The 14,629-nt window shown below is 41.1% G+C and overlaps 1 protein-coding gene across 4 annotated transcripts in view; it reads left to right on the forward strand.

The window, feature by feature from the left end:
• PBX1 (PBX homeobox 1) overlaps nt 1-14,629 on the forward strand; it is a 329,269-nt gene that overhangs the window by 240,296 nt on the left and 74,344 nt on the right. For 2 of the 4 annotated variants that reach the window (XM_070467711.1, XM_020897161.2), the window contains 3 exons: nt 4,301-4,460; nt 11,575-11,687; nt 12,970-13,059. In XM_070467711.1, coding sequence (XP_070323812.1) covers nt 4,301-4,460; nt 11,575-11,687; nt 12,970-13,059 — 363 coding nt within the window. The remainder of the gene's footprint in view (nt 1-4,300; nt 4,461-11,574; nt 11,688-12,969; nt 13,060-14,629) is intronic. The other 2 variants (XM_070467712.1, XM_020897162.2) reach the window with 1 other exon arrangement.

A 14,629-nucleotide genomic window follows, 5' to 3' on the forward strand; every position in this document is an offset into this window, starting at 1 on the left:
TAACTGATGGAGTGTAGGAATTTTAACATGTCACTATGATTGCACTGGAATGATTGCACAAAATGTCACTGAGCGTCCCCTTTCCCCCAAGAGCAATAACCATAACAGGTGCCTGTTGACGTGGAAAGATACATGACATAAAATTTTTATGGACCTGGAGTCTTCAGCATTAATATGAAGTAGAAAAGGAGGCAAGTTTTATATGTATCGACTTTTTTTTCTTTGGCCACACCATGTGGCTTGAGGAATCTTAGTTCCCCGAGCAGAGATTGAACCTGGGCCCTCGACAGTGAAAGTGCTGAGTTTTAACCACCAAACCAGGGGATTCCCATCTACATTTTGTGTACTCAGAGAATCCACCCATACTTCTTATTTGATCTGAACCTCAAATGCCAACACCAGTCTCAAGTTGAGACCAGTAGTGATAGTTCTGAAATCTCTCAGAGAAAGTTTTCCTCAGAATTATGTCACATGCAAAAGAATTAGATGTACTGGTATTTACAAAAAGGGTGAGGGTGAGGGGGAATTGGAGAGAAGAGGCCTACTTTAGTAAGAAACTTCACTTAACATTTTCCAAAAGAAGTAGATGCTGTTTTGTGAGCATCTAGGCTTCCTTGAATTGAATCCTGGCTTCTGCTACTCCCACCAGGTGCTGATTCCCTCAGCCTGTGTTTAGCTTAAGCAGAATTAGGTCTAGTCAGAATAAAGAACTCCACACAGAGGATCTGCAATGAAGATATCGCCAGGGTCTCCCCAGCATGCTGTGGGTGATTTTGCAACAGTCTTGAAAACCTCCTTTCAGATAAGTTAGAAAGGATTGCCTTATCCTTTTCAACTTGTACCTTCCTCAGGAACTTGGACCCAGCTGAAGGTCTTTGCCAGTCTTGGCAACCCTAGGGAAGTAGGACATCAGTGGTCTAAATTCAGGTGGTCTGGTATTACCTAGGTTTCTAACCATTCTTGTCCAAATTTAGACCCATTGTCCACAAGAAAAGATAATTAATGTTTTTTGATACTTGCTGCATTTTTGCAGAATAGTTCCAGGTGTGAACCACATCACAAACAGTGAATTTTAGTCACAGGGTATTCTGCTATTAAAGCTGAAAATCATTATATTGTTTGAATTCAAAATCTGAGACTTGGAATTCCAAATCCCTATTGAAATAGAAGGAATTTTCCAGGATCTAGTCTGCATTGTATGTGAATAAAAAATGGAATCTTGGCCTATTCCAGCAACCTTTGCATCCTTCATTATGGAAATCCAGGGTGCAAATAGTTTGTTCATTGAAGTGATTTATACATATATTGCATCACCTTTGTCTTTCCCCCATCCATCCCAAGGCCATATCATTCTACATTCCCCATTACATCACTTCTTCCCAATCATAACCAGACTGTTTTACCATTGCTGAACAAGTTTCAGTGGGAGACAGTATGGTATCATAGAAAGAATCTTTGCTAGGAGCATGTTGACCCATGCTGAGTCAACCATGGGATTTTAGGGAACTCGCTCTTTCTATTTGGGTTTGGTTGCCCCATCTATCAGTCATGGTTGGTTGGACCACATGATATACTAAATCTCTGTCTCTTGTTCTCAAATCTAGTAGATGCCTTTGACTCTCATCTTGGGTTTTGTGTTTTGGTTTGTTTGTTTCTTTGGGTTAATAATAACCCCTCCATCTTGAAATTCTCCTACTTTGGCTTCCTTGACATTGTTCTCTCCGGAGTTTCCTCCTTCCTCTTAGGCCACTCCTGCTGAGTCGTCTTAGAGGATCTCCCATCTCTACATCTCTACATGTCCCAGCCCATTAACTATATTCTGACATATATTTTTTCAAAATTCACTTACTAATGAGTCTTCCTTTGAATCCCAAATGAAAATGTGTTCATACATTGAAACCTCCCATATGTTTATATAGATATGTGTGTACATATATATAGGTATAGATAGATATAGATATATCTGAATCACTGTGCTGTACACTTAACCCTAACCCATTATTGTAAATCAGCTACACTTTATTTTTTTTTAATTTCTTGGGTCTCACCCCAGTCCTGAATAAGAATTTCTGTTGGGAAGGAGGGCCTTCCCAGGTGGCACAGTGGTCAAGAATCCATCTCCAACACAGGAGATGTGGGCTCGATCCTTGGGCTAGGAAGATCCTCTGGAGTAGGAAATGGCAACCCACTCCAGTATTCTTGCCCGGAAAACCTCATGGACAGAGAAGCCTGGCGGGCTACAGTCTGTGGGGTCACAAAGAGTCAGACACCACTGACCACACGTGCATGAATGGGGAGCGGGAAGGAGAAGAAGCTAGGACTCTGTCTTAATGAGCCCTCCAAGAACCCCTGACTTTGAAACTTTGAAAAGCACTGTTCTACACATTTAATTGGAGTGATCCCCTCCTTGCTCACAGCTGCAAATATACTTCTCTTAGAATACCCCCATGAGACTTCTCTACTCGGATGCCAAACTCATATATCTCACTTTCCACCACACTTCACCATGGCTCTGCCCATGCCAGATTGTTCAGAATGTGAATCAAACCTCTCTGATTCCTTCTGCGTTAGTTGTCTATCTCTAGTACCTAGCACATAGCAGACCCTTGTCAGTGACTCTTGAACAGTGAATTAATTGTCAAAACACTGATTCTATACATTGTTGCGGGCATATGATATCCCCCTAGTGGTTCATGTAGGAAATGCCTGAATTGACCCTGCATCTTCCCTATGTATGAGGATCTGTTCTCCTGTAGAAGGTAATCATCTAGGAATGGTCTGTTCTCCACCCTTTTCCTTCTCACCTTTCATGTAACTGACAACAGGCATTTCCTTTCCTCCTCAAAAGTCATTCCAAACTATCTTCATCTTTCCCACTTTCTTCCAGCTCATCCCGTTGCCTCAGAAAAAACTCTCCTACCTCTTTTCCTCTCTGTTCCTCTTAAAAGTAAAAAAACCAACCATGATTATGATTGATTCCTAGGAATAGTGAAAGTTACATCAAGAAAAACATATGAGTTTGAGAATGAAATGAGGTAGGCAGCAGTCCTTAACTGGACTCAGAAGTGGCTTTCCTCTTCTAATTGGACTCTTACTGTAGGCCCCAGCATTTACAATAAATAAACCTTTTTCTGGATTTTTTTTCTCTCATTTACTAATATTGCAATGATATGGTTTGATTTTTACAACAGAGGCTTGTCCTTTCAGCTACAGTATAAGCTATTTAGGTCTATTAGGGGATAGCCCTATAAGATTTAAAATTTAGCTATTGCACTTTAAAAATAAGTTTAGTTTTGCAAGAATTTTCTTTATCTGCCATTGTTGGGATAAATTAAGCTACATGGAAAGCTGTGGTACGTGTGTTACCAACTTTTCCTTTCCTCATCAAGTTCATGGTTTGTTTTGTAATTGTATAAAATCGTATTTTAGTTTGAAATCACATCTGGAATATTGAGTATGAAACTCTTCCTAAAGCAGGAATCATGGGAATACAACTTGAATTTCACTGTGTTTCCACTTGTCTCTGGCAGAGGTCTTGGTGTTAAGGGAAGGGAACGAGTAAGAATCAAGCCAGGACAGCCACTGTGAGCCATGTGAGGAAAATAAATTAACAAATGAAAGTAAATTAGGTTTATTTTGTGTTTTGGCATTAACAGTTAAAGCCTGAAATGCAAAGGAATAATCAGCGCTGTGCTTCAGGTTTTCCTTATGTAGATAACACCAAGCTTCACACAGAATACTTAGTGAAATTTATTGGATTGAATTATATTGATCCTAAGGTCAGCGGTAGTACAGTGCAGCTAAGAACCTAGTCCATATTAAAGTTACTTAACTAATAAAAATGGGAAATTAATCCATCCATGAAAGCACCCATATGTTGATATAGATTTATATGGATATTTAAAGGTCTGTGTATTTTGATTGCCTAGTCAGCTTTAGCATTGGTAAGTAACAGGCATTTCTCCTGAAATGCTAAGTTTTTTAGTCATATATTTACGAGGTAAGCAGATTTAAAATGCTTGCCCTAAAGTAAAATGGTCCTAGTTAAATGAGCAGCTCCTCCATAGAAAAATCTTTGTCACAATGGTTTTCCTAGATTGTGTTATATTAAGCAAGAGAATCTCATTTTACATAGTTGTTCCACTCCAAGCCCTTTCTTCAGATCTTATAACTGATGTTGAGAAGTCAGAGCTAGGATAAGACCAATGAAACCCAACTCTTCAACTCTCTCATAAACTCTTCTGTGATGTTTATGCAGGAGGAAGTGGTAACTTTCTCATCTTCTCTTAAATCCCTCTAGGTATCAAACTGGTTTGGAAATAAACGAATCCGGTACAAGAAGAACATAGGTAAATTTCAAGAGGAAGCCAATATTTATGCTGCCAAAACAGCTGTCACTGCTACCAATGTGTCAGCCCATGGAAGCCAAGCTAACTCACCCTCAACTCCCAACTCAGCTGGTTAGTGTTTTCTTTGATTTGGGGGAATGGTTCTCCATTTTTATATGTACTTTCCCTACACTGGGGTTTTCTTGTTTTGGATGAGTTGATTTATGTGTTTGATTGTCTTTTTTATCATTGATGCTACTTTGGGTTTTTCTTTTTATTTTCAAAACGCAATGTGTTTTGCTGTTTTTAAGATAGGCTGGTCTGAGGGTTTGCAGTCATGTGTCTATTTAAGTTGGACAGAGGTAAATTGATTGATTTTGATAAGGAGACCTCTAAATTCTCCTTTCAGAGATTTTAATAAGTAAGCTTGACCTAATACTTTGAGGTAGTCTCTTGGGGTTCACACATTTAGTTTGTCTTGTATATCTATTGCTGTTCCCATCACATGATGTCTGAGTCATTTCCTACCATGCATTCTATGCAGGAGTATTCACTCTTCTTTAAACATCTCATTAGAATGTTCTGGTCTGTAGAGCCAACTATGATTATTGCTATCAATTGTTTATTGTTGTTGTTCTTTACTGTTTTACTGTGTTGGTTTTCTTTATGTAAACTACAAAGAAAATTGCCAGTCATTAATTCAAATGATCCAGATTCCAATTTTCCTATTATAGTATCTGTCATGTGCTATGCTCCTGGTTTTATTTTAGCAAATGTGCATTATATCACTAATTTCAGAGTTAAGGCTAACATAATATGTTAGGAGTGTGCCAGTTCTTAATTTCCACATGTGAAAAAAAATCATCTGTAATACATAAAATATAACCTTGGTGTTTGTACGCTTGATATTTGTGGAAGGTATCCATGTTGGTGCTTTATTAAAGGGAAAACCAGAAGAATTTCTTATTAAATGATTATTTATGTATTAATAATTAATATTAATAAAAGGCAGGTTACAATATTTCTCCCCATAGTGAACCAGATGCATTGATTTTGGCTATGGGGTGCACATTTAAGAAAATTGATGCCTTCAACTTTAAAAGTTCACAGATTTAAATGTGTTAGGTCATAATATGATTTTTCAACCTAATTTCTAACATTTGGGGAGGTTTGGTATCTTTGACCTCCCAACTTGTTTACCCACTAAAATAAGCTATCTTTCTGCCTTATGGTAGATTGTTATTGGAGATATGTAAGGCTCCACACACTAATGTTTTCTGTGAGCTTCTGGACACTTCTAATTTGTTATCATAAGGTTCTCCAAGTCACAGGTCTGTACCATCACAGACTTCTTTTGTTTAAATGGAATCATGCAAGAAGAGTAGCCTGGGCTTTGTAAACATGGATATGGTAAGACAATGTAGAATTCAATCCAGTTTTACTTTACCCAGCACTCCAGATTAGGTAGGGAACATATTTGCTTTTTGAGGTTTTGTGTATGAGTGTGTATTTCCTTCTTTTCTCATCAAAGTTTTGTTGACAAAAGGATCAAGACTAACAGGTTCAGTAACCAAAGAGTTTCCTTCTTTCCCATCTGGTCAATTATTAAGCATTTCAGACCCAACAGCACCAGTTGAATTGCACTGCTAGACAGACATTTTCACTTGTCTTTTTGGAAGAAGTTTTATTCTGTCAACATTAGCAAAAACACACTCAACACTCTTGCAAAGGTTATCATAATGCAAAACAGATATCAAAATGACTTTTTCCTGTCCCTGATATATCTGCCTCGCAGATGGCTTAGCATGATTTATGACTAGTCCTTAGAAGGGCCCCATGGACTCCCTTCATTACTAAGTCCGTAACTTCTTTATTCTTTCCTAAAGCACTTAAAAAGAGAAAAGTAAGCATTTTAACCCCCTCATCTGTGTTTAAGAATTATGTTGGCTCTCTTGGAATGTCAGTCTATGATTACAGTTTTCTGAGGAATTTTTCTGGTGGCTTAACCTTCATGTGACTATTCTGAGCACAAAGTAAATTATTATGGAAAATTTGAGCTAAGCTTTCCAGTGGTGCCTGAGTTGTTGGAAATAATATGCAGAGAAATCCCTTTGTATTTTTCTAAAATAGAGACAAAAGAAAATGCTATTGTATGTGTGCAATAGCATGGAATTTTAAAAGATAAATGTTCTAACAAAAAAATTGATAAATGAGTTTTTCTATATTTTCTTTGCTCTTAACACAACCCAAATCTCTACTCAGATAAAGGGAGAACTTTCAGCTTTTCACATAGTGTGATTATAATGTTGTATACCAGCTTCTTGATAATGTCAAAGAGTAAATGATAACTGATAGAGCAAGTTTTAAATAAGAGGGTAGTAAGCGAAAGTATATTTTGTTTGAGTTTGAAGTCCAGAGTTCTGAAACCTGGAAACTTTTTATATCCTCAGTATCAAAGCAAGAGTTTTTCCCAGAAGCTTTACTAAATATAAATACTTATTTCTACTGCAAGATATTTTGCAAGTAAATCTTCTTCCTTATAGAGGCTTTTGTGTGGAGAGCAGTATTTCACCATCTTTATTTAGGCCACTTCTAAATATTCCTGTTTGTTGTTATATGCCCAGCCTCCTATTTCCTTAGGCATGATTCATAAAAGTCACACAGGGCTAAGTCCTGTGAGGAATTAGCAAGCATTTAGAGATACTTGGAATGGTTCATATTTTATGCCAGCAGACCTGGGCAAAATGGATGGAACAAGGATGAAGAATAGAAAGAAGACAAAAAAATTAATTGTTTTGAAAAAAAAGAAATGGGGACCAATTGAAGCATAGTTATAACCCTGGGTCCATAATTCCGGAGTGAACTAAAGTGATGCCTTTTCAATTTCTTATTTTTGATGGACTGATGAAAGCCAGAGTTAATATGTCAGAAAAATAAGGCACTTTTAGGAAGGTTGGATTATCTACTAGGAAAAGTTGGAGAACTTTGTAATATCTAAGAAGAAAGAAATTGGCTTGTGGGTTATAGATATTTTCTGTAGCATGGTATCAACATTGATATCTTATCAGAATCTGTGATTAGCTCAGCAGTCCCTGTATTTTTGAGGCTCAGCGCCCATAGGTTAAATCATTTTGCTTAGCTTTGTGTGTGTATGTCAAGGACAAAGGAGATTCAGCTATGACGATTCTTCTGCTGACACTACAGTGGCAAGCTCTAAGCTCTTTTATATATTCTTACTGTACTCCTAAAAGGAAGTTTGGTCTTTTGAGGGATTGGTGGAAGATTATCATGTTAAAATGTCTGGACGCTGGCTTCCTAACAGAAGTTGATATATAGCACACATGGCCAGAGAGAAGGTGACACATCCAGAGAAGTTTACTGACACTTGCACTAAATCTGTAGACACCCGCATGGTTTTGTCTTTTAAAACCAAGAGAAAGAATGTATCCCACTGATGTTTTCTGCTGTGTTCCTTCTTCCCATGTTTCTACCCTTAATCTCTAAGTGGAGGATGAAGGCACAGCCTCTTGCAAGTGCAGCTACTAAAGCGGTTTCATACTGAACTAGATAAACATTCCCTCTTGTACTTTGCCCTGAGTAGAAAGTAACAATGATTATTTGATTTTGAGAAGGGAAAATCATGGAAAATAGAGAAATGAGCATGATAGAGTTAAGCTTACATTGAGCAAACAGGCTCTGTCTCCCAGCATTCAAATGGTATAGGAGTCCAGTCTGATCAGACTGGCTCCCTATTCTATGTGGAGCTTTGATGTCTAGACTGCAGAATTTAAGGCAACGCTTGCCATTCGTCTGCTTCCTAAAAATGCTGTGAGTTGTAATGAGCTAATACTTTAAACACCCTGAGTTCCTTCGGAAGGAAAAGGAAATCCATTTTTGTTTCAGGTTACTTGTTCTCAGTTGGGGTAAACTTGACATTCTTGGCTGTCACAGTCATCGGGGGAAGGCGTTCCTGGCACCTGTTGGACAGAGGCCAGGGATGTGTTTGACCATCTTATGATACATAAGATATTCCTCTGCAACGAAGAATTATCAGGTCGAACATGTCAATAGAGCCAAGGTCAAGAAACTCTGCTCTGGGTTTAGATTTTATGATTATTATACTTTTTTTTTTTTTTTTGGATTTTTGAGGTTAGCTGAGTTTTTGTTTTCTAAAGAAATTTAATTCTGGAAACTCTTTAGAGTAAAAATAGAGTGTTCAGGAAATTGTCTTATGAAAATGGATGTTAACACATCTCCACATTGTGTTTGAGTGAGCAAATGCATCAAAATCCATAGGTGATCTATTACTTCTCTGTTTAGTTGAGTGCAAATTTAGTTTTGTATATGCCCCCCAATGTCTAGATTATAGTGTAAATGAGCCACTTGCCTCCCTCCCCAAGCCAAATTCAGAACCATTTAACTGGTAGGCATGTCTTAAATTGTGCTTCTAGTCTTTGCCATTACTTTATAGCCACCGGCAGGTAAGGGTTCAGACTGACATTCTCAGCAAACCAGGTGATTCTGTTTTAGTTCTTTGAGAATTCCGCAGCACCTCTGAGAGAGCGCATGTACTATTTGTCTATGGGGTCGCATCCTTCCCAGGAGGTTATCCAATCTAGTATAAGTTCTTTCCAACTTTCAGTGCCAGATGAAGACTGTGTCTTCCCGTCATTATTTAGCTTTTTGTGTGGCCTTGTGTCTGCTTCATTGCAATATTCGTGACACCAACTCTCTCCCCTCAGTGCAATAACTGCCTCTGGATACTTATCAGAGAGGCAGAAACCGTGGCGCTGTTGTACACGGCTGTGCAGAGACGATGGAATGCTGAAACAGCACGGCCAAAATCACGGGGACCCTTCTGTAATTGCTGCTCTGATTCAGATTCATTTGTACATGAAGTGCATTCATATGCGCATATTTGTCTCTCTGTACATTAGGCAGCCAGACATATTTACAGTTTATCTATGCACATGTATTTTTTTTAAATCATCTGTGTCAATTGCAGTGTCTGTCTTGTAAATGGCACATTCCGTGCCTTCATGGTTCTATGGATGCCGTGTTCCTTGGCGTCAACATAGCCCTTTGGGGCTTTCTTCCATTTCTCAGTCTGTGTGCTAATTTCCAATAAAGAGTCAACCAAGCATATAGAGTGTCTGTTTATTACATGGTATTTGGTTGGGAGAGAAATAGAATACCTGAGCTTCAAACTGAATACTCTCAGGGGAAAAAAATCTGATTCATATAAACAATTATAATTTGGGTTCTCAGAGCTGCTGGGTCTTGACTGTGAGGACATCTGCATGTGGGCATGTGATGTAATACTATAAAGGTATTAAATACTATTTAGATTATGTTGCTGTGGTCGAAAGAAAGATGTGAGAGGGATGTAACTATAGATCACATATTATTTATCTTAACATAAGAATGTGATCTGTCCTATACACTACTTCACCTACGTGTTAGGGAAGACTGTTTGACAGATTTGCACCACATTAATGGAAGGAAAGCCCAGACCAAAGCCTCCGCCCACTGACTGGGTGTAAACCATACCTGACCAGATCTTGTACTTATTTTGCCTAAGACCCAACTTTTCTAATTCCTTTCAGAGAAACTAAACCTAGAAATGTGTGCCAGATGACATACACAAGACATGCTGCAGAGTCATGAGAATGTCATAGTTCTTTGGATGGTGCTTGCCTTGCCCCCTACCCCTCAAAGCAGTCCCTTTTTCACAGGAGAAGGGAATAAGAGTGGAGGATCTGTCTACATAGAATATTAATACTGAGCTGGTTCCTTGCATATGGATTAACACCCCAAAGAACAAAGCAGGGAGGAGATGTTTCTTACCTTGAGGTTTTCCCCAGGTAAATGGTCCTCAAGTAAATCATCTGGTCACTAAATGACTCTCATCTTGGAAGGATGAGGGTACCATGAAGAGTTAAGGAAAGTGGCAGAGTTTAGAAATCACCGCTAGTTAAATGGTCCTTCCATGGAACAAATAAACAAGCAAACAAACAAAACCTCCTGTTCTGCTTAGCTGCAGCTCTTCATGTGAGATGAGGCAGCTCTCTAGGATAGCATAGATCCCCATCTTGGGAGAAAAGAGAGAGTCAGAGCTGGGGCATGAATCATTGTTGTGTGATTCCACACGGATGATGGTGGTCTCAGAACTCAAGGGCAGGCGTGCAATTTGAGCACTAGAGGGATGGAAAAAATAGAGTGGAACTGACCTGGGTCCCTGAGGTCTCTCCTTTTCCAGGCTAATGTCATGTTTTAACCAAACCTTGCACGTCAAGCTTTCTTTCCTAATGCGCTGAGCTGCACGATGACTTCAGAGTAATAATAAGTTTTTCCACAGCCTTGCATTTAGGTTTAGGGGGGACTAGGTTTACCATAGTGGAACCAGTGGAACCCGGGTGGTGCCTGCAGGCTGAGTCTGGGAGAAAACGTCATCTCTAGGAGGTGAAAACAGATGGTTAAATACTCTTCTGGAGACCCACTTGATCATTATTATTATAATTTCATATTCCGTGCATGTCTGAGAATTCCTGGTTCAATTTCTGTCTCATCTTCCTCCACGATGGCAGGTGGCAAGAAGAGCATATTATTCCCATGTATTTTTGCAGTCTTCTTGGCTCTCTTAGACTGTTTGCCACCCAGAAGGAGACATCATCTTCTTTCTAGAAAGTCAGGAATGTCAGTGACTTGTATCCCAGAGCGAGCCCTACTGTGCAGCATTGCCTTTGTGCCCTCCCACCCCCAGTTCTGCTCCTCACATGAGGGTAGATGGGTGTAGCTTTAGCTTATTTAGAATCTAGCTGACAGCTGCTCCATCATGGTGGCCGAAGTATCACTGACCAGCCCATAGTCTCCAGCTCATGGTCCCCCAGCCAGTCCCAGAATTTTAGAGGCACGAAAGAGGGATCCAGTGGCTGGAAACTGTCTCCAGTTCAAATAGACCAAGTTGAGAAAATACATGTTTCCTTTCTCAACTTAAAGTTGCTAAGGGGAGTCAGTCCTACAGGCAACTTGCAGGGAGATGTGGGCTTTACATAACATGAATGATATGCACCCTTTATTGCTTGCTCTGTTCTTCATGCTACTAACCAGACTCTGTTGATATTGTTTTGATTTTAGTTTTGTTTGGGGGGGTTGCTTTGCATGTCGTTCTTCCTCTTGGCTGTTAGTTGCGGGGGTTGAGCCTTTTCCTTTCTGTGATTCAGGTGCCTCACTCTTTCCTTTCCAGGTTCTTCCAGTTCTTTTAACATGTCAAACTCTGGAGATTTGTTCATGAGCGTGCAGTCACTCAATGGGGATTCTTACCAAGGGGCCCAGGTTGGAGCCAACGTGCAATCACAGGTAGGGACCCAGCCAATGTGCCGCCAGGTGAATGCCTTAGAGTCCAAGAGCCGTCAGTCGGATCGGCACTTCCTGCTTCTGTCCAGACAGAAAGAGACAGAGAGATATAGAGACAAAACCTTACCAACAACCAAACCAAAACAAAGACAACCACTGTCGTGGGGAATCTTGTCCACACTTTGTGAATGCATTTGGCTCTGGCTTGTCAGTCGTACGAGGAAGGCAGGAGAGGAGGAAGCGCAGGGTGAGGTGACCGAGGCGAGTGGACCCCGTGTGTTCTTTGCTCACAGAAGGGAAAGGGGGGAGTTCAGGCTATCGGCTTGCTTTCCAGGTCTCTTTCTTGTCTGTTGGTTTTTCCACACTCAACATCTGCCCATTATGGAGGTCATTAATGACTAGGCACATACTTTAGTATCTCAGGTTTTCATTTTAACCTTGAAAAATACCCAGTCAGGTTGACTAAATTCATCTTTGTAGTCATCCTTGAGGTGAAGGGACTTGAGTTTCTGGTGACAAGTCTGGTCCATGCTGGGAAACGAAACTCAAGCTGTGTGGCGTAAGCCCTCAGCACGCCTTAGTCAGCAGCTCACCTTCACGACAGCTCAGAAGCCATCCTTCTGTGTGAGCACACAGCCTGACGTGACAGGGTGAAGTTGTGGGCTCTGGGTCAGGGTCGCTAGGGCGATTCCGAGCCACGCCCACCCAGGGTCCCACCTGCATGAGGAACAAGAAGCATTATGTGCCTGGAATAGACTAACTAGCTGGTGATTCAGCCCCTTGCTTTGGAAACGTTGCCTGGCACCGAGTTTGAAGACTTTGGCCAAATGACTAGACAACTGGCCATTATTTAAGTCCTCAAAAAGACAGCCTTAGTCGCACACTGTTCTCTCTGTGAGGTGGCTGGCTGGCCCTTCTAAACAGAACCTTGACTTTTATAAGGTCCTGAGCAAAGAAGTTATATAGGACGATCTGGAGAGAAGGGAAAAATCTTTGAATCTCCCCACTCACCCACTCCATCACCCAATCCCTGCTGTCTTATGCAACAGTAGTTTCATTGTTGGGAAACCCAGCTTCCTTTGACCGTTTTTCTGTCTTGCTTACTAAGCTCAGAAAGGATACTGGATTTGGCATGGAGTGGAGGCCAGCCTCCTAATGGTTCCTTTCCCAGGAAGAATATCTCCAGTGGTTGCATTAATTTGGCGTGCGGTAGCCTGTGTGGTGATGAGCTGTGTTCCTTACGCTGCACCTCTCTGACTAACCTCCTCTCTGTTCGTCTGTTTAGGTGGATACCCTTCGCCATGTTATCAGCCAGACAGGAGGATACAGTGACGGACTCGCTGCCAGTCAGATGTACAGTCCGCAGGGCATCAGTGTAAGAAAACAAGGCTCCCCCGCCCTCTGTTTCTGTTCTATCACTGCCAATTATTTCAAAGCCATAGGGCTCAGAATGCCACTTAGTAGGACTTATCTTAGCTTTACGGTCACCTAGTTTCTTGTTTCTGTATCAGTCATGCCATCGGCAGCATTCTACCCTCAAAAAACGTGGCGGTTGGGCAGGCTTCATGCAGGCAGCTGGCGTCTAGGGCTGTCAGACACAATCAGCGTTTGCATGGCACCTGCGGCCACATGCTTTCAGCTGAGAGGGGCTGCCGAACAGGTGACACCTAGTACAGGGGTAGGAGATGTCGCCACAAGCAGGGACCCGAGAACCTGGTGGGGGAAGACCGGTAACCAGAATCCCGTGCATCCTGGTCTGTGGTCTTTAAAAAAACACCTTTCTCCCATCTAAGGATGATTTTTAAAAAATTAACGCAGAGGCTGGCGATGTTGAAGGGGTGGGGAGGGGTGCAGACCATCTTCTACTTGTTCTTGGGTGCACTGGCGGCTCCTGACTAGCATGAAAATTCATAGCGACAAGCTATGTCGCACAGAGTGAAATCGATCAGACAGACACACGGAGAACCGAGTGTAGATTTGGGACAGCAATCCAACTTGATTTCTCAGATCAATCGTCCGCTATCTCAGCAGCAGTGACAGCAAGCTGGGGCAAGAGGGCAGTCTGGAAAAGGAGGCTGTTCTTTGGATCAGGGGTGATTTCCTAGGCTTTTAGAGGTCATGAGATGCTCCAGTAGAACTATTGGCTCAGAGCTAGCTAGGGAAACTATGATTGGATGATGGTGAGGATTTTTTTTTTTTTCCATTTCTGTTGTTGGGATTAAAATACATTAGGGATGGAAAGAAGGAAAGGTGGGCATCATATGTTAGTGTAATCCTCGCCTATACTAATTGAGGTATGGCATCTGCAATGGAAATAGTGAGAGCTTTTCAACTCTACATTGGGGAAATTGCACATGACGATGGCCAGACTGGAAGGAAACAAGAGGCTACCAGCTGTGTCATCAGAGGAGGAGTGGTTGAAAAAATTAGGAATTCTTAACCCATTAAAGAGAAGGTTTGAATGGTAAGTAAGAGTTTGAGACATGGCGTCATCTGTGAGATATTGGCTTCATTCTGAATGATCTAAAGGGAGTAGGGTAGAATCCTGAGTAGAAACATTTCATTTCAACATCAGAAGGTCCTTTCTTACAGTCAGCGCTGTCCAAAGAAGGGGTCTCTTGCCTATGGAAGCCAAGGATTCCCCGTCATTGGAGCATTCAGGCCTGGTTTGGCTAACTATTAATACTTGGTCAGGATGTTGTGGAAGAGGGTTAAGTACCAGGTGGTGACTGTCTTGGTGACTTTCAAGGCCCCTTCCAAGTAAGAATTCTTTATTTTCTACCTTCCTTTGGCAAAATCTCCTCTGAATTTCTATAATATTTGTCAAGTTCCTCTCTGGGAGGGAAGTGGGAGGTCAAAGCTGACCCTGTTAAACATACTCTGGGCACCTGTGTCTGTTTTTTAGAAGGAGTTTCCAGAGCAGAAGGATTTTTCCCTTCTTGTGC

This window comes from Odocoileus virginianus, chromosome 5, assembly GCF_023699985.2.
Source record: "Odocoileus virginianus isolate 20LAN1187 ecotype Illinois chromosome 5, Ovbor_1.2, whole genome shotgun sequence".
NCBI classification, from domain to species: Eukaryota; Metazoa; Chordata; class Mammalia; order Artiodactyla; family Cervidae; genus Odocoileus; species Odocoileus virginianus.